The sequence below is a fragment of the Pteropus vampyrus genome, unplaced genomic scaffold (assembly GCF_000151845.1).
Source record: "Pteropus vampyrus isolate Shadow unplaced genomic scaffold, Pvam_2.0 Scaffold275, whole genome shotgun sequence".
Classification (NCBI taxonomy): domain Eukaryota; kingdom Metazoa; phylum Chordata; class Mammalia; order Chiroptera; family Pteropodidae; genus Pteropus; species Pteropus vampyrus.
In genome coordinates this window covers 730,515-752,174 of record NW_011889056.1, presented here as the reverse complement: position 1 = coordinate 752,174, position 21,660 = coordinate 730,515, and the positions used below count along the sequence as shown (strand labels likewise).

General features: G+C 44.2%; 1 protein-coding gene across 2 annotated transcripts in view; it reads left to right on the top strand.

Annotated features, from left to right (window-relative positions):
* Positions 1-1,173: 1,173 nt before the first annotated feature.
* The window catches only part of MECP2 (methyl-CpG binding protein 2), a 63,989-nt gene continuing 43,502 nt past the window's right edge, over positions 1,174-21,660 (top strand). The window contains exons 1-2 of one of the 2 annotated variants that reach the window (XM_011375551.2): positions 1,175-1,325; positions 6,162-6,285. In XM_011375551.2, the coding sequence (XP_011373853.1) occupies positions 6,260-6,285 (26 nt within the window). In that variant the 5' untranslated portion in view covers positions 1,175-1,325; positions 6,162-6,259. Of the gene's footprint in view, positions 1,326-6,161; positions 6,286-21,660 lie in introns of both variants that reach the window. The other variant, XM_023520639.1, reaches the window with a different exon arrangement.

Genomic DNA, 21,660 nt, shown 5'->3' with positions numbered 1-21,660 from the left:
TGTGGATATCTAAATGGCACCCCATTCACCTTTGTTTTAGCTATCTCAAAGCCCTTATCACTATGTGACATTATACGATTTATTTATTTGTATGTTTAGTATGACTATTCCACACAAGAATGTTAGTTTGCTGTCTTGTTCAGTACTGTGCACCCAGAACCTGGAACAGTGCCTGGCACAGAGCAGCTGTTTAATCAGTAATAAATAGCTATTCGGAATCAGAAGTTTCCTTATTAATCATAGAACTAGCACAAGGAGCATTGGATGAATTGGATGATGCCCGGAATCAGTGTAAGTTCGCCTTGACAAACAGTCTTGTCCTGAACACCTCATTGGCTAAAACTTTTCTCATGCTCTTATTTGTCTAAAACACAATTGCTGGCTCCCAAATAGCTCCCAAATCATCTCTTCTAGGAAGTTTCCCTCTTTCCTCCAGGCAGAGCTTAGCGCTGCTTCCTCTGTGCTCTCACGGCCCATTTTTTACACCTCCACCAAAACATCTGATCCAACAATGACAAGTCTCTTGCAGCCTTAGCATGTACTCTCTTCCCCTACCAGAGTTTCACGAAGGCCAGAGCTGCGATTCGTTGTCAGTTTATTCCCTGCCCCTATGAGAGTGTGGCTCATGGCAAGCTCAGATGAAAAAGTGCAATGGATAGGCCCCTTAAACCAAGGTCCTTCGGCAGGACCGACGTCAGGTTCCAGGGCAGGCAACTTTGCTGCTTCTACTGAAGGTGGTGGTAATGAGAAAATGCGGGTGCAGTGAAACACTTATTGCAGCGTACTTGGTGCGTTTGTAGGCAGCGCGTCAACGACCTCGGGAGGGCGGTGCAAACAGAAGTCCGATGCCTAGGCCTTCACTTGCCCCAGCATCCGCAAGGGCCCATTAATCCTTAATATTCAAATTCCGCCCACTAAACCAGCCCCTCGGTGCCCAAGCCGCCTCTTTTCCCCAAATGACGGCCGAGGGCAACCAATCGGCAGCTGGACAGGGGGCCCGCCCCCTTTTTCCTAGCCAGAAAGGACACAAACTCCTGCCAATTGGTGGCGCTGCCGCCGAGGCCCCGCCCCGCCCCGGCCGCCGCACCCAATGGCAGACGGGCTCGCGGCGGTGCCGGGGGCGGGACGCGGGCGCGCAGGTGCAGCTGCGCGCAGGCCGGCCGGGAGGGCGGGGCGCGACGTCGGCCGTGCGGGGTCCCGGCGTCGGCGGCGCGCGCGCTCCCTCCTCTCGGAGAGAGGGCTGTGGTAAAAGCCGTCCGGAAAATGGCCGCCGCCGCCGCTGCCGCGCCAAGCGGAGGAGGAGGAGGAGGCGAGGAGGAGAGACTGTGAGTGGGACCGCCGCGGCCGCGGGCGGGGACCCTTGCCGAGGGGCGGGGGGTAGGGGCGGGACGTGGCGCGGGAGGGGCCCACAGGGTCGGGCGACACGGCTGGCGGATGGCGTCCCTCCTCTCTACCCTCCCCCTCCCGCCGCCGCCGGTGACGGCACCCCCCTCGGCCCGTCACCCGCACTCGTGGGTGACCGTCCTCGCCCCGGCCTCCCAGGGCCGCCTTCGCCTGGCGCCCGGCTCCCTCCCGCCTTCGGCGCGCATCCCGGTCCCCGGCCCCGCGGGCGTCCCTGTCGCTGGGGCTTCGCTTGTCCGGGCTGCGCGCGCGTCGTGCCCTTCTCGGGGCTTCGGGCCCGCGGCGCCGTCGCGCGCCCGCGGCCCCAGCCTCTCCCTGGATCGCGCTCTCCCCTCTCCCTCCCTCGCGCGCCCCCTCTCCCGTTACTCGGCCCCCCCATCGGCGCGCGTGCGCAGTCCGCCTCCCGTTCGGGAGAGTGCGCCACAAGGGCTCCTGCGCTCTCACCCCCATCTCCAGGCTTTGCCTCCCCCTCCTTCTCGCCCATTCCATGACTTTCTGCCCCCACTGCGAGCGAGTCGTTCCACCATCTCCTTTCCCATTTAGCAGGAACAAGTAGGTGGGAATTATTGTCCACCCACAAAAGGGACTAGACGTTGTGTTCCTGGTCCCACAACTCATCCTAAAGAGGCTGTTCTCGTTCCCATCAGGAGCCGTGGGTAGGGGACTGTGTGTCCGGCAGCACCTGAGGCTCTTCAGTGGGAGCGCGCCCCCAGGGTCTTTGGGGGTGCAGTGGCCTCAGAATATGAGCGCTCCCCCATCCTCCCCCCTTCGCCGGCGATCTTCCAGTTACATAAGTGGAGTGGGACATAGTATGTAACGGGCTCCCATAGTCCTGGACGAGATCACCGTACCAGATGGGGCAAGTTCATCGCATCGCTATGGTTCCTGTCAGTTGCCCCTGAAAGTTTATGTTCTTTTTAGTTTGGTTATGACTCAGTCACCCAAACTGAAACTCAGGTGACTTTTACGTGGCGTGGCAATGTGTCTTTGGTTTTGCACTGAAGACTTAAGGTCGTTGTGAAGAGTCTAAAAAGAGTGCCCTCACAGAGGAGACCGTTTATGACATTGCTAAGTATGGACCCGAGAAGGGGAAGCTTGCTCTGGAGCACCTCTGTGGCAGTCGCTTCTGTTGTGTGTTCCGTGTGGATCGGTCACAGCAGAAATGGGCTCCACCACAAAATTGATATTCCTGACTCATGGTCAGGCAGATGTGTGCTTCTGGTTATTTTTCCAGGAACAGGAATGGGCTTTGCGGAGCCATTCACACGTTGTGTCTGCTGTGTGGGATCAGTACCCCAAATTGTGAGATGGTAGGATCAAATTCAGGGGGTGGTTGGTGATCGTGGAACCAAACCTAACGGCGTGTGATGCTGAGTGGCTTAGACTCTCTGTAGGACTCTCACAAGTTGTGGGCATTTCGTTATACTGGAAAAATGAAGCATTTCGGACCTTCGTAGTAAAATTCACCATTAATAGGCAGTTATTACTCTAGAGGAGAAATTTGAGGCTTCGTGGCTGGAATTTTCATCTGGATCTCAGTGATGCAGTGAACAGTGAGATTGAGCTGACCTCTTGGGTCTTTTGAAATATGCCTGATCCTTATTAAAAATACAGGGTCTGGATTTTTTAGGTCTTTTGGGAATTTCCCCCACGGATTTAGGGAAATAGGCTTATTTATGGGCTGTTTAGTACTTCTACTTCAAATCCCGGTCAGGAAGCCTAGGAAACACTACCTTTTATTTTCTTACCCACACGTGTCAGAACCTTAAAGGGCATAATCAATCTAGTAGAAGTACAGTCGATTAGGTACGTCGCCACAGAGCACCCATTCGTGGCATGTCAGGTAGGTGGCCGATCACTGAGATACATTTCATCCACGCACACAGATACTCAAGCCTCACTTGACAAAGATACCAAGGTTTGTACATCTGAACCCGGGATGCGACGGGACAAGGGCTCTGCTTCGTTCGGCCATCCTTGGCAATGTGTTTGCCTCTTCAGATGCCCTCCAGCTAGCTGTTTGTCATACCCCAAGGCCTTTAAACAGCACTGGCAGCTTCCAGAATATAGTTTCTCTGCAAAGTTCCTGGTGGCATCTGAAGTCAGCATGTCCTAACAGCTTGAAGAAACCTTTTATGGCTTTCTTGTTCATACTGGCCTATCACACCGTCCTATTTTTTATTGCTACAAACTTGCCTGGAATGCTTTAAACCTAGAGTACCAGGTCTTTGTTTCACCTGACAGCATGATGCAGTCAAACCGTGCTCCAACTTTTGTGCCGTTTGTGTGTGGAGCAGGGGGTAAGGATACAGTTTTGCATTCTATTTGCAACTTCCAGCCAGAGTCATTGTTTCTCTGCCCGCGCTGCTTCTGAGTGGCCGAATCTAGTCCGGTGGGGAGGCAAGCTGAGGAGTTTGACAGAAAAACTGGCTAGATGACTCCAGTGTGATGTTGCCCCTACCCACATACTCCTTCCCCCACGTGGAGATGGAATGAGAAGCTCACTTCTTTAACTAAGAATAAAGAAGAGCAGAGGTAAAATTGTTAGCTCCTGTCTCGAGGCCGTTTCCACCCGCTAATGTACCTGCCTGGGACTATTTGCATGATAAATGACGTGTCCTGGAACCAGTAATCTTTTATACAGGTGAATATCAGTGGAAATCTTTTAATTGGCTTAAGAGCAGTTTGTTGGCAGGCTGCCTGAGTATCTATGAGGAGGAGAGAATCACCGAAAATGTTTGATATTTGGAGTAACTAGTGTTTTAAACGCACAGGAGGTAAAGAACAGTCCTAGACTGGCGGCGAGCTCCAGGGCGTGTGGCAGGAGACCTGCTTGTTTTCGCTGCCCTCTGCTATGGTGACATGCATGCAGACCCGCCTCATGTGGCCGGCAGACACAACCTTTTTTCTTGGGTAAAGCATTATTGCCGCTCCAACAGAAGGACCTTGTCCTCAATGCTTCTGTATCAGCCCTGTCCAGGCAAACTGCCATTGTCACCGCTGCGCTTCTATCTTGTTTTGGTTAGAACAGACGTAAATGGGTTCCTCTTCCTTGGGCTCACTTACACAAAGGTTGCACTCTTCCGCCTGTGCCTACTCTCTTCTGCCTTTCTCTTGCAAGGAACCCTTACTTATTGAAAACTTGATTTGCATGTCATCACTTTAATACTTGGTTCCACCACTTTGATGGTAGGTGGGTGTGTAGGGGACCTGAGTGGAAATGGGAATTCGGGAGGCGGGCAGGGCATCCCCACTCCCACATCAAAGCGGGGGGTGTGGCCATTCCATTAGGGAATAAAGCCTTGGTCTTTGTAGCTGTTTCAAGTCACACTTATGTTGGGTCTGCTGGCATACGGACGTGTCCTCACTGTAGCTGTTTTGCTGTTACTGCAGAAGTCTGAACTCTCAGGAGCAAGCCTAACGGAGCGGTCACTTGTCTTCCTTACCTAAGAGCTGGGGGCGTTATATATATGGACCTGCAAATCACTGCTTTATTGGGTTTTCACTTAACTGCTCTCATTTGCTGGCTCTTTTATTCCCCCCCCCACTCTGTGAAATCTTGAGTTAATCAAAGATCTTAAACTTTCAAAGCTAGAAGGAACCTTAGTCCAGCTCCTTCAGTTTACAAGGAAAAAACAATCGTGGCTGTGAGAAGTTGTGCTTTTCTGGAGCCTCCCAGCCAGGAGACCAGTCTGATTTTTATTATGTAGCTAACTGAGTAATACTGTTACCTTGACTTTGGGGATCTCAAAGCATTCTATGACTCGACTGTTTAAGAGAATTATAAGGCCTCGCTGCACCTCAATAAATAATTCTAAGGTACCATCCTGGTAGTTAGAGACCAGCCGTAAGTAAAAGACTTGGTTGGTGTTGCCCTTCCTCTGGGTTTGATTACACAAGTAATTGTTTGTGTGAATAATCTCTAAATTGTACACGCCAGGCTTTTTTTAGTCTCAAGATAAAAAAGTGCTTCTCTTGGGCCAGCAAGGTATCAGAGATTAGCTAATATAGGCCAGTTTGGGTTTTAACAAGGAAATGATGGTTATCTTAATAATGAAAAATGTAATGATAAAAGTCCTTTTTTGAACATGTGTTCAAAAGCAAAAGAGAAACTATCAAACTAATAACTCTGTCGAACATTGCAATTAACTGATCCGAGAGGCTTAAAAGTGAGTGCTCTTAGACAGACTTTTGGAGGATGGCTTTGGATCTCCCAGGGCGCTTGGTTTTCATTGGTACTGCTTTTTTCTCTCAGGGTTAAAGCTCCTTTCTTTACGTGATGTTAACAGCAGCTTGTTGCAGCTTCAGCTGCTTGAGAAAGAAGGGAGACTTTGCCTCTGGATTTCGCGTGTTCTTTTTGGGATGACATTTTAATGTTGCCTGTTCTTTTGAACATGTATTTTAATGTCGCATGTTCTCTTGAACATGTATTCTCTCCCTGATGATTTCTGTATGACATGGTACCAAAAATACCAGAGATCACTACTAACGGTACGTTTAATAATTGTCACAGAGTGTCCTTCAGAGGTGACAGGACCTACGATAGTGTCGATTCTAACATGCATGAATCTTTCCTTTATTTTAGCACTGTGTGTTATGTGCCAGTAATTTGCAGTTTATCCTTTGTTTCAAGCTAGGTAAGCCGGGAAATAGCATAGTACTTTGTCTATATGTTTATCTTCGAAATGTCCCAAATAGCCCTGGGAAAAAGATCGTGCAGCACAATGGGGGCTTTCAACTTACGATTTTCTTTGTTTTAGGCTCCATAAAAATACAGACTCACCAGTTCCTGCTTTGATGTGACATGTGACTCCCCAGAATACATCTTGCTTCTGTAGACCAGCTCCAACAGGATTCCATGGTAGCTGGAATGTTAGGGCTCAGGTAAGTAACCTTCCTTTTTTTTTTTTTAGTATATGTCCTGGTTTGGCCATCTGTTTTTAAAAAAAAAAAAAGGAAAAAAACAAGTTATACTACTCTTGGACAGTATGAAAGTACCCCAAAGACTAAAGACATAACTGTGCCAAACTGTGCCATATAATAAAAAAAAGTCACTTCCCTGAGCCCTGAAAGGTCAGTTTGGGTAGGGTTACTTGGTAGCCACAGCGTGATCTGGGGGCGGGCGTCAGATTAGAGCCGGAACTGGTGATCTGCAACTTCAGTTCACCTTGAAGCAGGTCAGCTGAGCTGAGAGCGCTTTGACTGAGCTCTTCACCTGCCGCTGCTGCTTTTGCCCAGTGGTCTTCAGCATGGTACTTTTGTTTGCTTTGGTTTTGGGTAAATGACTTCCTGGTCAACGTTAGCGAGCAGTGGTAATGTATTTTCAGATGTGGGAACTGCCGTGTGGTCCCCTAGAAGGACGGCCTCCTGAAAGCTGTCACAGAACAGGGGAGCCCATGGCTCGTGGCATGTGCTTGCTGCACTCCTCCCACGGGAACTAAAGAGAGCACCCAGACTCACACCTGGCTCTTGAGACTAGAGCAGAGTGAATGCCTTTTGAAAAGCTCGGGATCCGAGCCACTGGAGGTCTGACACTCAGGCGCTCTGTCAGCCGCACTTTTGGCTGCTTTGGCACCATTGTGTGGACCTCCAGTTGGTAACAGTGAGTGGTTCCTTAACTTCTCTGCTGGCAGGCTCAATATCTCAAGCTTTTTAAAAATCAGTGGTCACTCCGCATTTGATGTTTTGACACCTGGATTTCAAACATTCCACGTGGTAAGGGCAGAACATTCTCACCGAATTTCTCCATTTCTTTTCCTAAGAAAAAAATGTGAGTTTACACATATGCTGCCGTTGTGATTCCAGCTGAGACCCCCAGGTAGCACTTTGTCGTGTCTCTCTAGAGGTTTCTGACACCTCAGCCTAAAGCCGCGCGGACATCCATAACAGCTCATTTGGGGACCGTGTGAGGGGCAGGGTTTGGGCGGAGGAAGAGAAGATGTGGAAGGAAGGGGAGAGCATCACACTGCCTCCAGGTCCCAAATTTGGTTTCACTCCTGATCCTGTGACTCAGATTGTCATTCCCCCTTGCTGCGGGATGTGCCCTGGGCCCTGCTGACAGGACGTTCTTTGTCCGCCACGTGTTTATGCTGGTGGGAGTTGTGTGGCTGGCGCTTTGTGCATTGTCTCAAATTGTGTGGACTAAATGTAAGACGGGCAGTGACTGGGTTTCTTCTGGTAGACGATAGGCCTGGGGGGCGGTTAGTGTTTTTAATAGTCTTTTTCTAAGATTACAAATGGATTTTATAAAGCAGGCAGTGGTGACTTTATATAATTCCTTCTAAGAAATATAGAAGAGATGTTTTTAAAAAATATTTCTCAGTACTTATGAATGGGAAAGACACGGCCATTTGAGCTTCAGGGAACTTTGAAGGGAGTTTTCAAAGGACAGAATCTGTCTTTAGTAGATACGTGCTTATAGCTTATCATTTTTCTTCTTTTCCTTTTTAAGAAATTATAAAAATAATAACGTGCTTTCATGGAAAAGTCAAACCATTTCAAAATATATTAAGTAAAAAAATGAAAGCTCCCTGTTACTCTCTGTGCCCACCACCCAGAGTAACCACTGTTTGCCTGTTCTCAGGCTATACGAATATGCACTTTTTGCGTTTTTAACAAAAGGAGGATGGTACTACCCATATTCAGCATCTGGCCATATGATACATTTCTGTCTGCCTCTTTTTTGTTAAATAGCAGCGTGGTCTGTTGCCGACTTACTGTCATGCATTGTCCCCCAATGGTTTTCCCCATGCTTTACTATTAAAGATACTGCTGCATTAAACTTCCACACATGCCAGTGTTTTTGAAGGACGCTGCCTGGACTTGGAGTTGCTGGTGGGTACCACCACATTGCCTTCCAAAATGGCTATCCCAGTTCCCACGGCAGTCAGAGCAGGTGCCACCTCCCCACACCCTCCTAGAATTGGATAGTCATCTTTTAAATTTGTGCTACTTGGGTTATTACTGAGGCCGAACCTCAGTTATCGTTTGCCATTTGTATCTGGTCTTTGCGAAGTGCCTATTCATGTTCTGCATTCATTCTTCCATTGGGATATTTTTAAGTCGATTTGTAAGAACTCTTGTATTAAGAGTTTTAATGTATTAAGGATATTAATTTAATGTATTAAGGATATTAATTTTCTGTTATCATGCAGATATTTTTCCCACTTTGTTCCAGATCTTTTGATTCTGTTTGTCTTTTTGATATATAACATTTCTCTTATGATTTTTTCTTTTGCTTTTATACTTGGAAAATCCTTTCTTACTCTAAGAATATGTCAGTGTACATCTGTATTTTCTTCCTAAAAAACTTGACGTAGTATATTCGTGCATACATATTTGATATATACAGAAGGATCTTATGGGTAAGTTATCCTGTGTTTTTTGTATGGTTTTCAAAATACCTATATTTGTATTTAACTTCAGCGTGGGGTGAGGTCTAGAGCCCACTTAGTCAGCCGCATCGTAGTCATTTGGTGAGCCAGTTATCTGATCTTCACCTTTATCATCGCTGACTTCAGGTGAACAAAGCATTCTTACTTTTTTCTTTTTGAATTTTTTCTTTGTAAGGCTTGATGGCAAGTTTGTCAGCAGATAATCATTTATTCATTCATCTCACAAATATTCGAGCCCCTGCTTTGAGCCAGGGGCTATGCTGGGCCCTGCAGGTGCTGCCGCCTTCTTGACTGGGGGCAGGGCTACAGAAGTCGTGACGTGACGTCAGTGGCGTGGCTACAGAGCTCATTTCGGAAGATTCAGGAAAAGAGTGGATCAAAAGTAGGTTTTAGATAAACTAGGAGGAATCCAGAGGGGCTGAGTGTGTGTTTAATTCTGACATAAAGTTAGAACTTTAGGGTAGACTGCAACATAAAGCATAGTTTGTTTTATAACTCACGTAATTGCAGGCTGATTTTTGTCTTGAATTATGATGAGGGCTTTTTGCTGTTGAAACAGTTCTATATTCAGCTAGCTTGGTTGTTATGATAGAATAAAAGTTGCGTACTGATAAAAATGGTAATTTTCTTCTATGATGATTTTGAAGCGCTTCTGTAAAAGCTGATAAAAATAAAGACAGGCTTTTGGTGAATATGTTCTTAGGGGAACAAGTGCAATTTTTTACAACTTGCATCATTTAAATCTAATAAGTACCCTCAAAACTGAAGTGGCGTTCTGATTTGGGTTGAAAATATTTTTTACTTAAAGAAGGGATATAAATGACTTGTGATTAAGGGAAAGGCTTCTTGTATAAGGCTGATTTTTTAAAAAGTGATTTCTTGAATAGTTAGGTATATAGTACAGAATGAGAAAGGTAGTATAAAAAGGTTAGGTGGTAAAAGATCTCCTCGCTACTTTGTCCCCCAATAGTCATTTCTCTCCCTGGAGGCAGCCATCGTTACCAGTTTCTCATTAATCTGTGTGCGTGTGTGTGTAATTTTTCACTTATGGTAAAACATACATAACATCAAATTTACCATTTTACCCATTTTAAGTGTACAGTTTAGTGACATTAAATACATTCTCATTGTCGTGCAGCCATCACCACTATGCATTTCCAGAACCCTTTTCATCTTGCAAAAGTGAAACTGTCCCCATTAAACTTAACATAACTCCCCATTCCTCCTTCCTCCCCCGGCCCCTAGCAATCTCCCTTTTACTTTCCGTCTCTATGAAATTGACCATTCTAGATACCTCATGTTATGTATTTCATATATGTGTTTATGTACACCTTTTATTTGTGTATATGCAAGCAAGGTTGTGTGTGTGTGTGTGTGTGTGTGTGTGTGTGTGTGTGTGTGTGTATTTACACAAAGAATAAAATACTGCGCACATTTGTGAAGCTTGCTCTTTTTCGTTAATGTATCAGGTTATCGTCGGTTCCTATAGAGCCGTGTCATTCTTTTTAAGGGTTAGGTTAGTAGTCCATTATATGGATGCACCATAATTTATTTAACTGATTTTCTGTTGATACGTTTCTAGTGTTAACTTCGTTAACGCTGTAATTAAGAGTCTTTTACATATACCGTTTTGTTCATGGCCAAGTTTATAGGAGAAATTCCTAAGGATGAGACTTGCTGGGTCAAAGGGTATATGCATTTTAAACTTTGATAGATATTGCTGAATCAAAGGTGGCCTTTTAATTGCACAGTTATAAAGAAAAGACTACATGTGAGTAGATAAGCCTACAAATTTATGATTGCAAGGCTGTTTGTAGAGATTAGAGAGCTGTTAATTAGGCCAGGAAGACAGTTTTTAGCAGTTAGTGCTAGAAAGCAAAACTTCAGAAGCTTCCATTTCATCAGACGTGACCTCGTGTGAGCAGAACCTGTGAGGCAAGACCCTTTACTTGGCAAGAGGAACTTCAGCCCGTTCTCATTTGTGAATCTTCAGGAAAATGGAGCATTTTTATTCGGTGCTGTTCTAAGTTGCAGTGGCTTCTTGGGACTCAGGGTTGAAGAGTCTCCGCGCCTGCTGGGCCTTCTGTCCCATTTGAATTGTACTGTGCGTAAGGGATAGCATCCTGGGTGTAGTCAGGACCAGGCAGCTGTTGCTTCGTTTCTCTTCTGCTGTTGTACTCTTTATATAGCAATACTTCACTCATTCATTTCCCCTATTCTAATTGAGCATCTATTAGTCCTACCTGCTAGGGACTGTCCCTCCTCTCAGCGATCTTACGGTCTAAAGGAAGGTCCAGACAGGCAAACAGGCCATTACTTTACAAGGGGCTAAATGCCACGATGGAGAAGTGCTGGTCACTGAGGGAGCACATAAACATTAGAGCAGGGGTCCCCAACCCCTAGGCCGCAGACAGGTCCGTGGCGTGTGGCCTGTTAGGAACTGGGCCGCACAGCAGGAGGTGAGTGGCAGGCAAACGAGCGAAGCTTCATCTGTATTTGCCTTCTCAGCTCCACCTCAGATCATCGGGCGTTAGATTCTCATAGGAGCACTGGTCCCTGGTGCCGAAAAGGTTGGGGACCGCTGCATTAGAGGGGTCCCACCTAGACATGGAGTTGGGATCAGGGAAGGGACTTCTTTGAAAAGCGACGCCCAAGGCCTGAACGATAAGGCAACGTCAGCTAGTCCCAGAGATAGTGTGAGTGGAAGAGAGACCAGCATGTATGGAGGCTCAGACCAGAGAGGACTGTTGGGCCGGGTCTGAGGAGTTTGGAGTGCGAGGCGAGGCCAGAAGAGCAAGCCAGGCTGCGGGGCTGGGCGCAGTTCTGTTTGCGGGGTGCGCAGGTAGGAGATCCGACACAGCCATGCCAGCCGTGCTCAGTAGGCTCGGCTTTCCTTCCAAGCCGCCTCGAGCCCTGAGAGGGCCCTGAGCCCCAGCAGGTTCTGCAAAGTACTCTGGCTATCCACCCTGTCCCCTTGTCACCCATCAGTGCCCTGGAGGCTGTCTGTCCTGACTTCTCGCCTACCCACCAAGCCCCCAGGGCTTCCACTCCACGTCTCTTCCTGGAACCTTCCTTCCCTCCACTTCTGCCCCAGGAGACCCCAGGGGACCCATGAGGAGAGGGCTTCCCCTTCTCCAACACGCTTCAGTCCCTGATACTCAATACTGAAGGGGAGGGCAGGAGCTGGCATGGCACGCGAGTCAGCTGTGGTACCAAACACACTGCTTAGTTCTTCTGACTTTTTAAAATTATTTTTTTAGCAAGACTTTCATGGTGAAGGAAGCAGTGTGTAAGCAAGCTTGCTCCTGGCTTGTGAAGGACCAGGTCCACCCCGATGAGCCACGATAGACGGCCCCGCTGCAGTCCCTGCAAGCCTGGGCTGGGGAGGTGGGATCAGAGCCCTCAGTCGCCGGTCCTCCGTGTGCCTGCCTGTGAGATCCTGCCGCCCCACAGTCTTCCCTGGCCTCTTCCTCCCTGGCCTCTACTCTCTGCTCACGTGCTACTTTCCACTCGGACTTCGGAGATGTTAGCAGTCTGTCCAATTTACGCCAGCCTCCTTTTTTGGAACTCAAATGCGACAGCTCCAGCAAAATCCCAGCCCGTGGTTGCAGTTGGTGCCGTGCCTCCCCAAGGTAGCCTGTTCCCCAAAGGTGACGGGGATACTGTCCATGCAAGCTTTGTGCTATGTTACACGTGACCGCGATAGAACGTTTGAAAGTGGTTTTGCAAAGTGACAGGGTGGTAACGTTCTGAAACTCACTCTTTTTACTCAGTACTTGGCTTTTGAGCCTGGTCCACCTTCATTCGATGCACACCTTCATTCATTTAACATGCCTCCTTGTACTGCAGAAACATCTTCACAGCAGAAGCCCCACCAGAGCCCTAAGGGAGAACGGAATCGTAGTGAAATGAGGATTGACATCTGGTTTATGTTTACATCCTTTGCTCCTATTAACCGAGAAGATATTTTTATTTCTGTTTGTTGAAACTTTCCACAAAAAAAAAAGGCATCCATTTTCTAGACTTATTAATACGGCGGTTCGAAGGTTTTATTTTTAGATTTGAAAGAAAGCAAAGCAGGCTTCTGAGATATGCACATTTCGCTTCGTTCCCATCTCTTTTGCCACATTCCACAGTGCTGCTAAAACAGAACTCGAGCACTTTTAAGCGTGAGCTGACTTTCTACGTGTGAGTTATTTTTGAAAATACTAAAGCGTTTTGGGTTTTCTGGGGCTTCTAGTGGTTCTCAAGTTTTGACATTACTTTGATAAGTTGTCTTTTAAATTTGTCTACACATATTTAGTTAACTTATTTTTTAAATGTAAATTTTTGCATTTCTGGTTTTTGTGTTTTTGTAAACAACAGAAGGTATTAGTCCATATTAAGTACTAATTTGCTCTAATATTTTCAGCTGTTTTGGAAGTACACTTGGCAAAAAAATAGACAAACATCTGTAGTTATGACAGTTTGTCTTTTGTTCCTTTAAACTCCAGAGTGAATCTAGTGAATTTTTTTCTAGGCTTGTAAGAACGTGGGAATGATTAAAGTCGTCATAATACTTAAGTGGTTAGGGAAGGTTGAAAATCTTTTTTTAAGTGGTATCACCCTATAAAAAATGTTATTGTGGTTTGTAAACAACTGTATAAAATTTCTTAGCCATTCTTCCAGGTTGTTTAAGACAAAGCAAACAAACAAAACATAGTATTTATTAAGGTCTTTTTTAATTATAGAAGTAAAACATCATTGTGAACAATTTAGATGCATATGGAAATCTCTCTAGAAATTCCACCGTGCGGAGGAAACTGGTCTTAACTATTTGCTGTGTATCTTTCTAGACCAAAGGCTCTGACTCAGGATTGAGAATTCAGGGGTTCTGTGACCTTGGACGAGAGAAGCACTTGATCTTTATTTTCACCCACTTGTCATTGAAAATTCAGATTTCCTTCAGATGACGAATGTAGGCAACACCACGGTAGTGTTCAGAGTACATGTGACTTTGTTACCAACAGAGGACAAAGATGGTTTCATATCATATTATAGTTACAGATGTTTTGAGATATCCTTCGTGCTCTTCACTGCTTCAAACTTGGGTATTTACTAGACCCACCTCTAGACCTGGTCATTTAATGGTTTACTAAAGACGCACCTGTTACTCTAGCTCTGATTCGAAGTATGTTGTTAATCAGTGTCTATGCATTTTATCTTATGCATTTTAAAACATTCTTCCGAGGAGGTCTAGAAAGCCAAAAGGGTCCATGGCAGAAAAAGATAAAGAACGCCTATCGTGTATATCATACAGCTGCAAATGGAAGAACAGCCAGCAATTGAGTAGTCAGCGTGTGGGGGAAAGAGACCAGGGAAAGCCCTGGAGCACAGGTGCAACGAAGGGCGGTAAAACATTTAAAGCCTAGTTCAAGTTATTATATCAAATATTTTTATGAACACATTCAGTGTTGTACAGATACCGTGTAAAGTGTAATGCAACCAAAACTGTTTAAGAATTGTTCATATTGTCTGTGGCCACGCCACCCTGAACAAGCCCGACCCCGCTTATCTCGGAAGCTCAGCAGGGTCGGGCCTGGTTAGTACTTGGATGGGAGACCACCTAGGAAGACCAGCTGCTGTAGGCATAAAAAAATTAAAAAATAAGGGGTCGTAAGGTGACAAGGTCCTTGCAATCTGCGAGGTCAACCAAGGGTTGCCTTGCCTAAAAAAAAAAGAAAGAAAGAAAAATTCTTCATACCACATAAATTGCTTAGAAAATAATAGCCGAAAAGTTACCTTTGCTGTTGGCATTTTAAACATCCTTTTAGAGTCTTCTATATGCACTCGCATGCATGCATACGTATTGTTTTAGATAAATGGGATCATATAGTATGTGCTGTTGTAATTTGCCCTCTTTCCTCAATGAGATGCTGTAGATATCTGTCCATGTGAGTAAAAATAGATTTATATCATCAGTTTTCCCTAAAATGAAAGTAACTTTATTGTCTAATTATGAAAGTAATATCTATTTGATGAAAAATTTTTTTAGAAAATAGAGAAAGGAAAAGAATTGCTCATAAATCTGCTATCTACAGATAGATAACATCTAAATAAGGTCTTTACACCATCATTTTTAATGACCACGTGACATTTCATTGGTGGCTGTGTCTTGATTTAATTAGGGGGGTTTCTATTGTTTCTGCATTTTCATTGCTCTGAATGGCAGGTCCGGCTGTGTGCTGATGAGCCCGCTCTGTGCCCACATCTTCAGGCTCCCTCTTGAGCCCCACACTGGGTGACCGCTTCCGTATTCCTTCTGAGATGCTCGTGGACGTCTCACACTTAACAAGCCCCAAACAGAACTCTCGCTTTTTTCCCCATTCAAATCTTCTCCTCCTGTCTCTTCTATCTCTGTAAACAGCATCAGCATCCGCCCAGTTCCCAATCAAAAATTCTAGGAGTTGTCCTTAATTCTGCTCTTTTCCTCGCCTTCCTCTAATGCACCAGCAAATCCTGTGGGGCTCTCCATTTAAAAGGCACCCCAGACCCATCTCCATGGCTAAGACCATCCAAGCCACAAGTCACCTTTCAGATGGATGCAGCAGGACTTGGGGTGATCTATTTTGCAGCTTCTTCAGTGACACTCGTGAAACATTACACATTTCATAAGACTATTTGTTATAATGGCACCCAGTTCTAAATGATGGGATTGTTCCACATTTAGTAACTTTTTCATCTGGCCAATGCAGTTCACTTTGAGTACTGAGTTCCTTGCTGCCCCATGCTGAAGGATCTGCAGTTCATCAGGCTGTCATCCAGCCACGCATTCCACGTCGGAGTCAGGTGTCTGTGGTACCCCAGGCACTGCGGTAGGCAGGCTGTAGGGTGACCGAGACAAACTGGTGGTACCTTTCTGCATGGAGCGTAAGTTTGGTGGGAGAGACAGACTTTAAATAATTCACAAGTAATTATGTAATTACAGAGGGTTAAGTGCTCTGAAGGACAAGTATGGGGGCGCTCGCTGTGATCAAGCGTGATCAAGTGGGGGAACAGCCAGCCTTGAGAGGGGTAAGGAAGCCTGCCCTAAGGAGGCAGTGCCAAAGCCTGGGACCAAGCGAGGAGCAGAAAGATTGGGCAGGGTGCAGAGTGGAAGCGGGCTTCTCCAAAGCAGAGCAAGGGTGGGGGTAAGGGTGACAGATGTGGGCAGAGAGGTTGACAGGCTGGGTGCAGGGTTTTCAGTGTTAACGGCAGAGCAGTAGGAAACTATCGAGGGTTGGGTTCTTTGGATTTTGAGTTTTTATCAAAATGTTACAGCCACTCAATAACATAAGCTCTCTCAAAAGAGATTATGGTGAAAACAACAATCTACCCCTTCCCCTTCCTGTTCCGCGCGACCCAGAGATGACAGCTTTTAACCATTTCCACTTTTAGTTTCTCTGATGGTTACCTTAAAAACTAAATCATATGCTTATACATCTTTCTTGATGTGCCAACTCAAGGGAATTATATTCGTTCCCTGAAATGAAAGAGGACGACTTGGCTTGTATCACTTCCCATGTTGAGATTCATATTCACATTTTCTCTGTAAGTTTAAACAGTGGTTCCTGTTCCGTCAACTTTAGTCCATATGGCACTTCCCCTCTGTATAAAGTAACGACATTAATGACCCTGCTTTTCCTCCCACAATCCCCACTTCTGCCTCCTAAAAGCTGTACTTGGTCATTCCCATAACCCGTCGTTAACGGTTATGCTCTGCCCTGCGGCCACATCCAGTGGTTGTAGGGTGATTCTAAAGTTGAAAACCACTCAACATCATTGACATTTTTTATACATATGTAAATATTGTTTACCACAAGGCCTCACAGTGAATGTGAGGATTACATTTTCTTCTTTATAGGTCTAGAGTCACAATCGCTGGACCACTCAAAGGAGAATGACCAATAAAGGTCAAATAGTTTCTCTTTTCTTTACACACTATTGCTTGCTTAAAATTCTTGCCAGAATGTAACCTGCTTCATATTTGGACCTTGGCTTTCTTGTACAGCTCTTCGTTTTCCCCACCGTTTCTGATTGCTTTTCATAGTATTCCCTGATTGTGTTGTAAAATCCTCTCAACCGTGCTATTTCTTTCCTGTGATTCTGCATTTGTCACCCCCAGAGGCCTTCCTCTCAGATCTCTCTGTCCTCCTGCATTCTGAACAAGTATTTGCTCTGTGAGGTTGTACACAGCTGCTGCCTGGGTCACCCCTTCACTGAGCTCTTGGATTGGAGCCCCTGTGTCCCAGGACCTGTATCTTTTACTTGGTTTAAATAACTTGCTCTAAGATAGGGTGTGTGAGTAGTAAACTGTAGTGGACGCTATTGTGGCTTGCCTGGGTCCCTTTTTCACAGAACTCTGGTATTAGTCATCTTTCTACCTTATTCTCAACTCCCGCAAGGATCCTGAAGTCATTCCACACATTTCATTCCCTTGGCAACTATTATTGGACAAGGTTGGACCTGTGGCCTCAGTTGGTCCACGCACACTGAAGGGAAGGGCTTCAGTGGCGCGTCCAGGGGCAGCTGTCTTTCCCTCACTGGAAGTAAATAGGAAGGTGCCGCTGGCAGCTCTGGTGTAACCTCAGACTGAGGGACCAATCCTGAGGACAGCGCTTCCTCACCAAGGGTGGTGGCATAGGGAGACAGGAGGAACCTGGGGCCTGCCCCAGCTCTGGGATTCCAGCTATGCAAGAGAATACGTTTTCTTACTGTGTACGCCGGTTCGAGTTGGCTTTTCTGTTACTTGTGGCCAAAAGCACTGTAACCGACATGTCTTCTGAGTCTCGGCATGTCCGAAATGTCTTCTGCTCTTCTACTCTATTGGCTAAGCATAGGAGTCCCAGTGTCCAAGTTGAAAGTCATCTTCCCTCCTAACTTTGAAAGCGTCGGTCCCATTGTCTTCTAGTATGCAGAGTCAGTCATGAAACATACTGATGCCAATCTAGTTGTGGTTCTTTTATAGGTGGCCTTCTTTTCTTCCTTCTTCCCTAGAAAAATTTTCGGATCTTGTCTTTTTCTTTAGTGTCCTGAAATTTCATGAGAACGTGTTTAAAGTTGTGTCTTTTCATTCACTCACAATGCTTGCGTCTCTTGTGAACTCTTTTAATATGCTCGCTTCCGTCCTTTCATTTGCTTTCTTATGGAGACTCTTCGTTAGCTTAATTTTGGACTTCGTATATCGGTCCCCTGTCTTGACCCATCCTTTCTCATGGTTCCTTTTTTCCCCCTCTAAATTTTAGAAGATCTCCTGGACTTTATTTTGTGTCCCTTCTGTTAAATTCTTTATTTCAGCCAAATCTTTTTTTCTAATTTATTGCGAAGCCTGTGTGCCCACTGCGTAGATTCAACAGTTGTTAACATTTTTGCATATTTGTTCGGTCTGTATAGATACGTACATTTTTATATGCTTTTGCTGACCATTTGAAAGGAATTCGCAGACAGCGTGCATTTCATCCCTAAGTACTTCAGCATATATCTCCTGAAAAGAAGGACATTTAATATAAGCACAACGTCCTGAGCACATCTTTAAAAATTTACAATTCTTTAATGTTATCAAATAGCCATTCGAAATTGAGATTTCTCTCAAATATCTCATAGCTGTTTTTTTTTTTTTTTTGGTGGGGGAGTGGGTTGGGTAATAAGCAATTAAGATTCATACCTTGCATTTGTATATGCTTCCTTTGTCTCTTTTAAGAACAGCCTCCTCACCTCCAGTCCCCCTGTGACATTGACTTTTCGAAGCACCCAGCCCAGTCGTCTTATAGAAGACACGTTCCAGATGTGTCTCTTTTCCTGTTTATTTCTTATATTAATCATAAATGAGAAGTTAGTTCTGTGGGCTTCTTTACGTAAATGTTTGGGGCAAGAATATTTTGTCTTAGCATCACATTGGCTGGTTCTCCTGTGGTTCCTGATGCTGCATTTTACTACTTGGTTGAAGAAGGAGGTGACTGCCAGATCTCTCCATTGCACATGTACAGTTTTCCTGTTGTAATTGACAAAGTTATCTGTGGTGTGACGCTTTGGCACCGTGCGAAGGTCCTGTTACCCAGCAGCCACTCACCTAAGGATTTTAGCATGTTCACCGATGACCCTTGCCTGCATCTGTTATTACATTGGGCTTTACCAAATGATTCTGTCATCTCTTATGCATTTAATATTGGCATTCTGTAAGGAACTTTCCATCATCGAGTAAGGAGAAACTATATTTCCTCCTAAAAAGACAGTATAAATGCTAAATCTTTTCCTTTAATTACTAACTTAATCACCAAATTCTAGAGTAAGAAATTGATATAATCATCATCTCACCTCAGATGATGGCAAAATATTTGCTGTTGTATTTTCTCTTTCATGTCAATATGGACTCGTGGAATTATTAAATGTTTTACAATTTAGTTACAGTCACTATTCTTTTTTGATCAAATTATTCCACATTTGGTCAGTGATGCTGGCACCTGTGTCCTCTTGGCATACCCTCATTAATTAGTCTTTGAGCGATTCTTTGCCTTCTGGCATAAGACATTCCATCCAGCATGTGCTTTTCCTGCCCCAGAACTGGTTCCAAGAGCTCTAGTTCCTTTTAGTGGGAAATGCTATTTAGAATCCAAGAATTGGGTGCTAGATGTGCTCATTCTTACTGGGGTGACATTGCATCTGGGCCCTTTCAATGGACAAAGCTAGAAAATATATTTAAAAAAAATTTTAAGTCATGGATACATAATGACATCTTCAGTAGAAATTTAACATAAGAGGATTTGTCTTTAACTTTTATCCTTATTTATCTTTTTCTTAAACTGAAAATGTTGATTCCTGATTTACATTAACATAGTTACTTATTTGCTTTATCTTCTAATGTACGTAAAATAGTTGTAAAATTACAATACCAGTATTACTACTAACAGTGAGAATGCTGAATGAAGTTTAAGATTTCTTTTTGTTCTTAAGATATATCTTACTAAAGATGTAAAATCAAGATTATTGTATTCAAAAGTCACCTGGAGAATTTGCTTCTGGTAGTAGTGAGGTAGCTCCCGTTGGACTACCCCTCTTGCAGATAACAGCTAAGAACTCTGGACAAAATTTTAAAACAACTATTTAAAAGTACCAGATAGTGACTAAAAGTAGGCAGAAACTGAGGGAAGTTGATATTTAGAAGAAGGGAACTGCATTAAGTGGATTTCTTGTGTATAATGGCTTTTCACCTGAGGGCTGTCCTAGTCAGTGCTGCCGCAGGGAGGCCGAGACTCATATGGAGACCTTCAGTCTCGGATTGAGGAAGAAGACAGTTCCGAGCAACCACAGCAGCTGGAAACTGAGGGCAGAAATCCTGGAAAGCAGATAGCCACAGGCAGGGTGTCCAGAGTATTCACATAAACTCTGCTCAACTCTAGCTAAGGCAAAAGAAATGAACAGAGATTTCAGCTGCTGCCCACCGTAAGGAAAACGGTTTGGAGTTTGAGTTCTACCAAGTCAGCTGCCTGGTAAAATAAAAAATTGGTATTCTTCATTGAAACGTAACAATCCAAAGTCTGACAGTGTGTCACTCCCAATGTCTAGACATTTGAAGAAATAGGGAAATGCGACTCTTATTCAGGAGCAAGGTTAAGCACATTTTTTTCTTCTTTCTTTCTCTCTCAATCTTTATTCTCAGTTCCTTGCTGTTATCCAGCAGTTTTTTTTTCTGAAGTAGTAACTATTTTAGGCTTTGCAGGCCATATAGCCTCTGTCACAAGTGCACCACTCTGCTGTTACAGTACAAAAGCAGCTATAGACAGTATGTAAACAAATAGGCATGGCTGCATTCCGATAAAACTGTATTTACGGAAATAGGCTGTCAGATTGGGCCTGCAGGTCACACTTTGCCCAGTCTCATTAAGAGAAAAGGCAGTCAATAGCAGTCTATCTCAGGATGACCCAGATGTTGTAATTAGCAAGGAAGGATTTTAAAGCAGCTGTTGTAACTAGGCTCAAAGACGTAAAAGAAAATATGCCTGTAATGAATGAACAAATCAGTAGCCCTAAATCTAATAATATTGATAATTACATTAAATGTAAATAGACTAAGCATTTCAGTTAAATGATAGATTATAGGCTGGATTAAAAAACAAGACCCAACTGTATGTTTTCTATAAGATAAGCAATTTTAATATAAAGACATACCTAGGTTGAAAATAAAAGGATGGAAACAAATATACCATACAGACAGCATGGGAAAGCTGGAGTGGCAATATTAATATTAAAAAGGCAGACTTCGGAACAAAGGATATTACCAGAGATAAAGAGACACATTTCATAATAATAAAAGTGTCAGTTCATCAGAAAGACATCAGCCATCAATGTATATTTGCCTAATTACAGAGCTGCAAAATACATGAAGAAAAACTGGCAAAATTAAAGAGAAAAATAGGCAAATCCATAATCATACTTGGTAATTCTAATACCCTTCTCTCAATAATTGGTAGAACTAGATAAAAAAAAAAAATCAGTAAGTATGTAGGTCTGAACATTCTAGCTACCATGCTCTAATTGACATTTATAGAGTAATACAACAACAATAATAAAACAATTTCATAACACATTCTTTTCATGTGTACATGATACAGTTCAATAGTGTCATAAAACATCTCAGTAAATTTCAGAAGCCTGAAATCCTATAGATTATGTTCTGTGATTAGAATAGAATTAGAAATAACAATAAGATGTAGAAAAAAACAAATATTTGAAAATTAAACTACATTTCTAGGTAAAGAAAAAAATCATGGGTCAAAGAAAAAATCACAAGAAAAATTATAAAAGATTTCAAGCAATAATGAATTATAATGAAAATACAACATATTAAGAT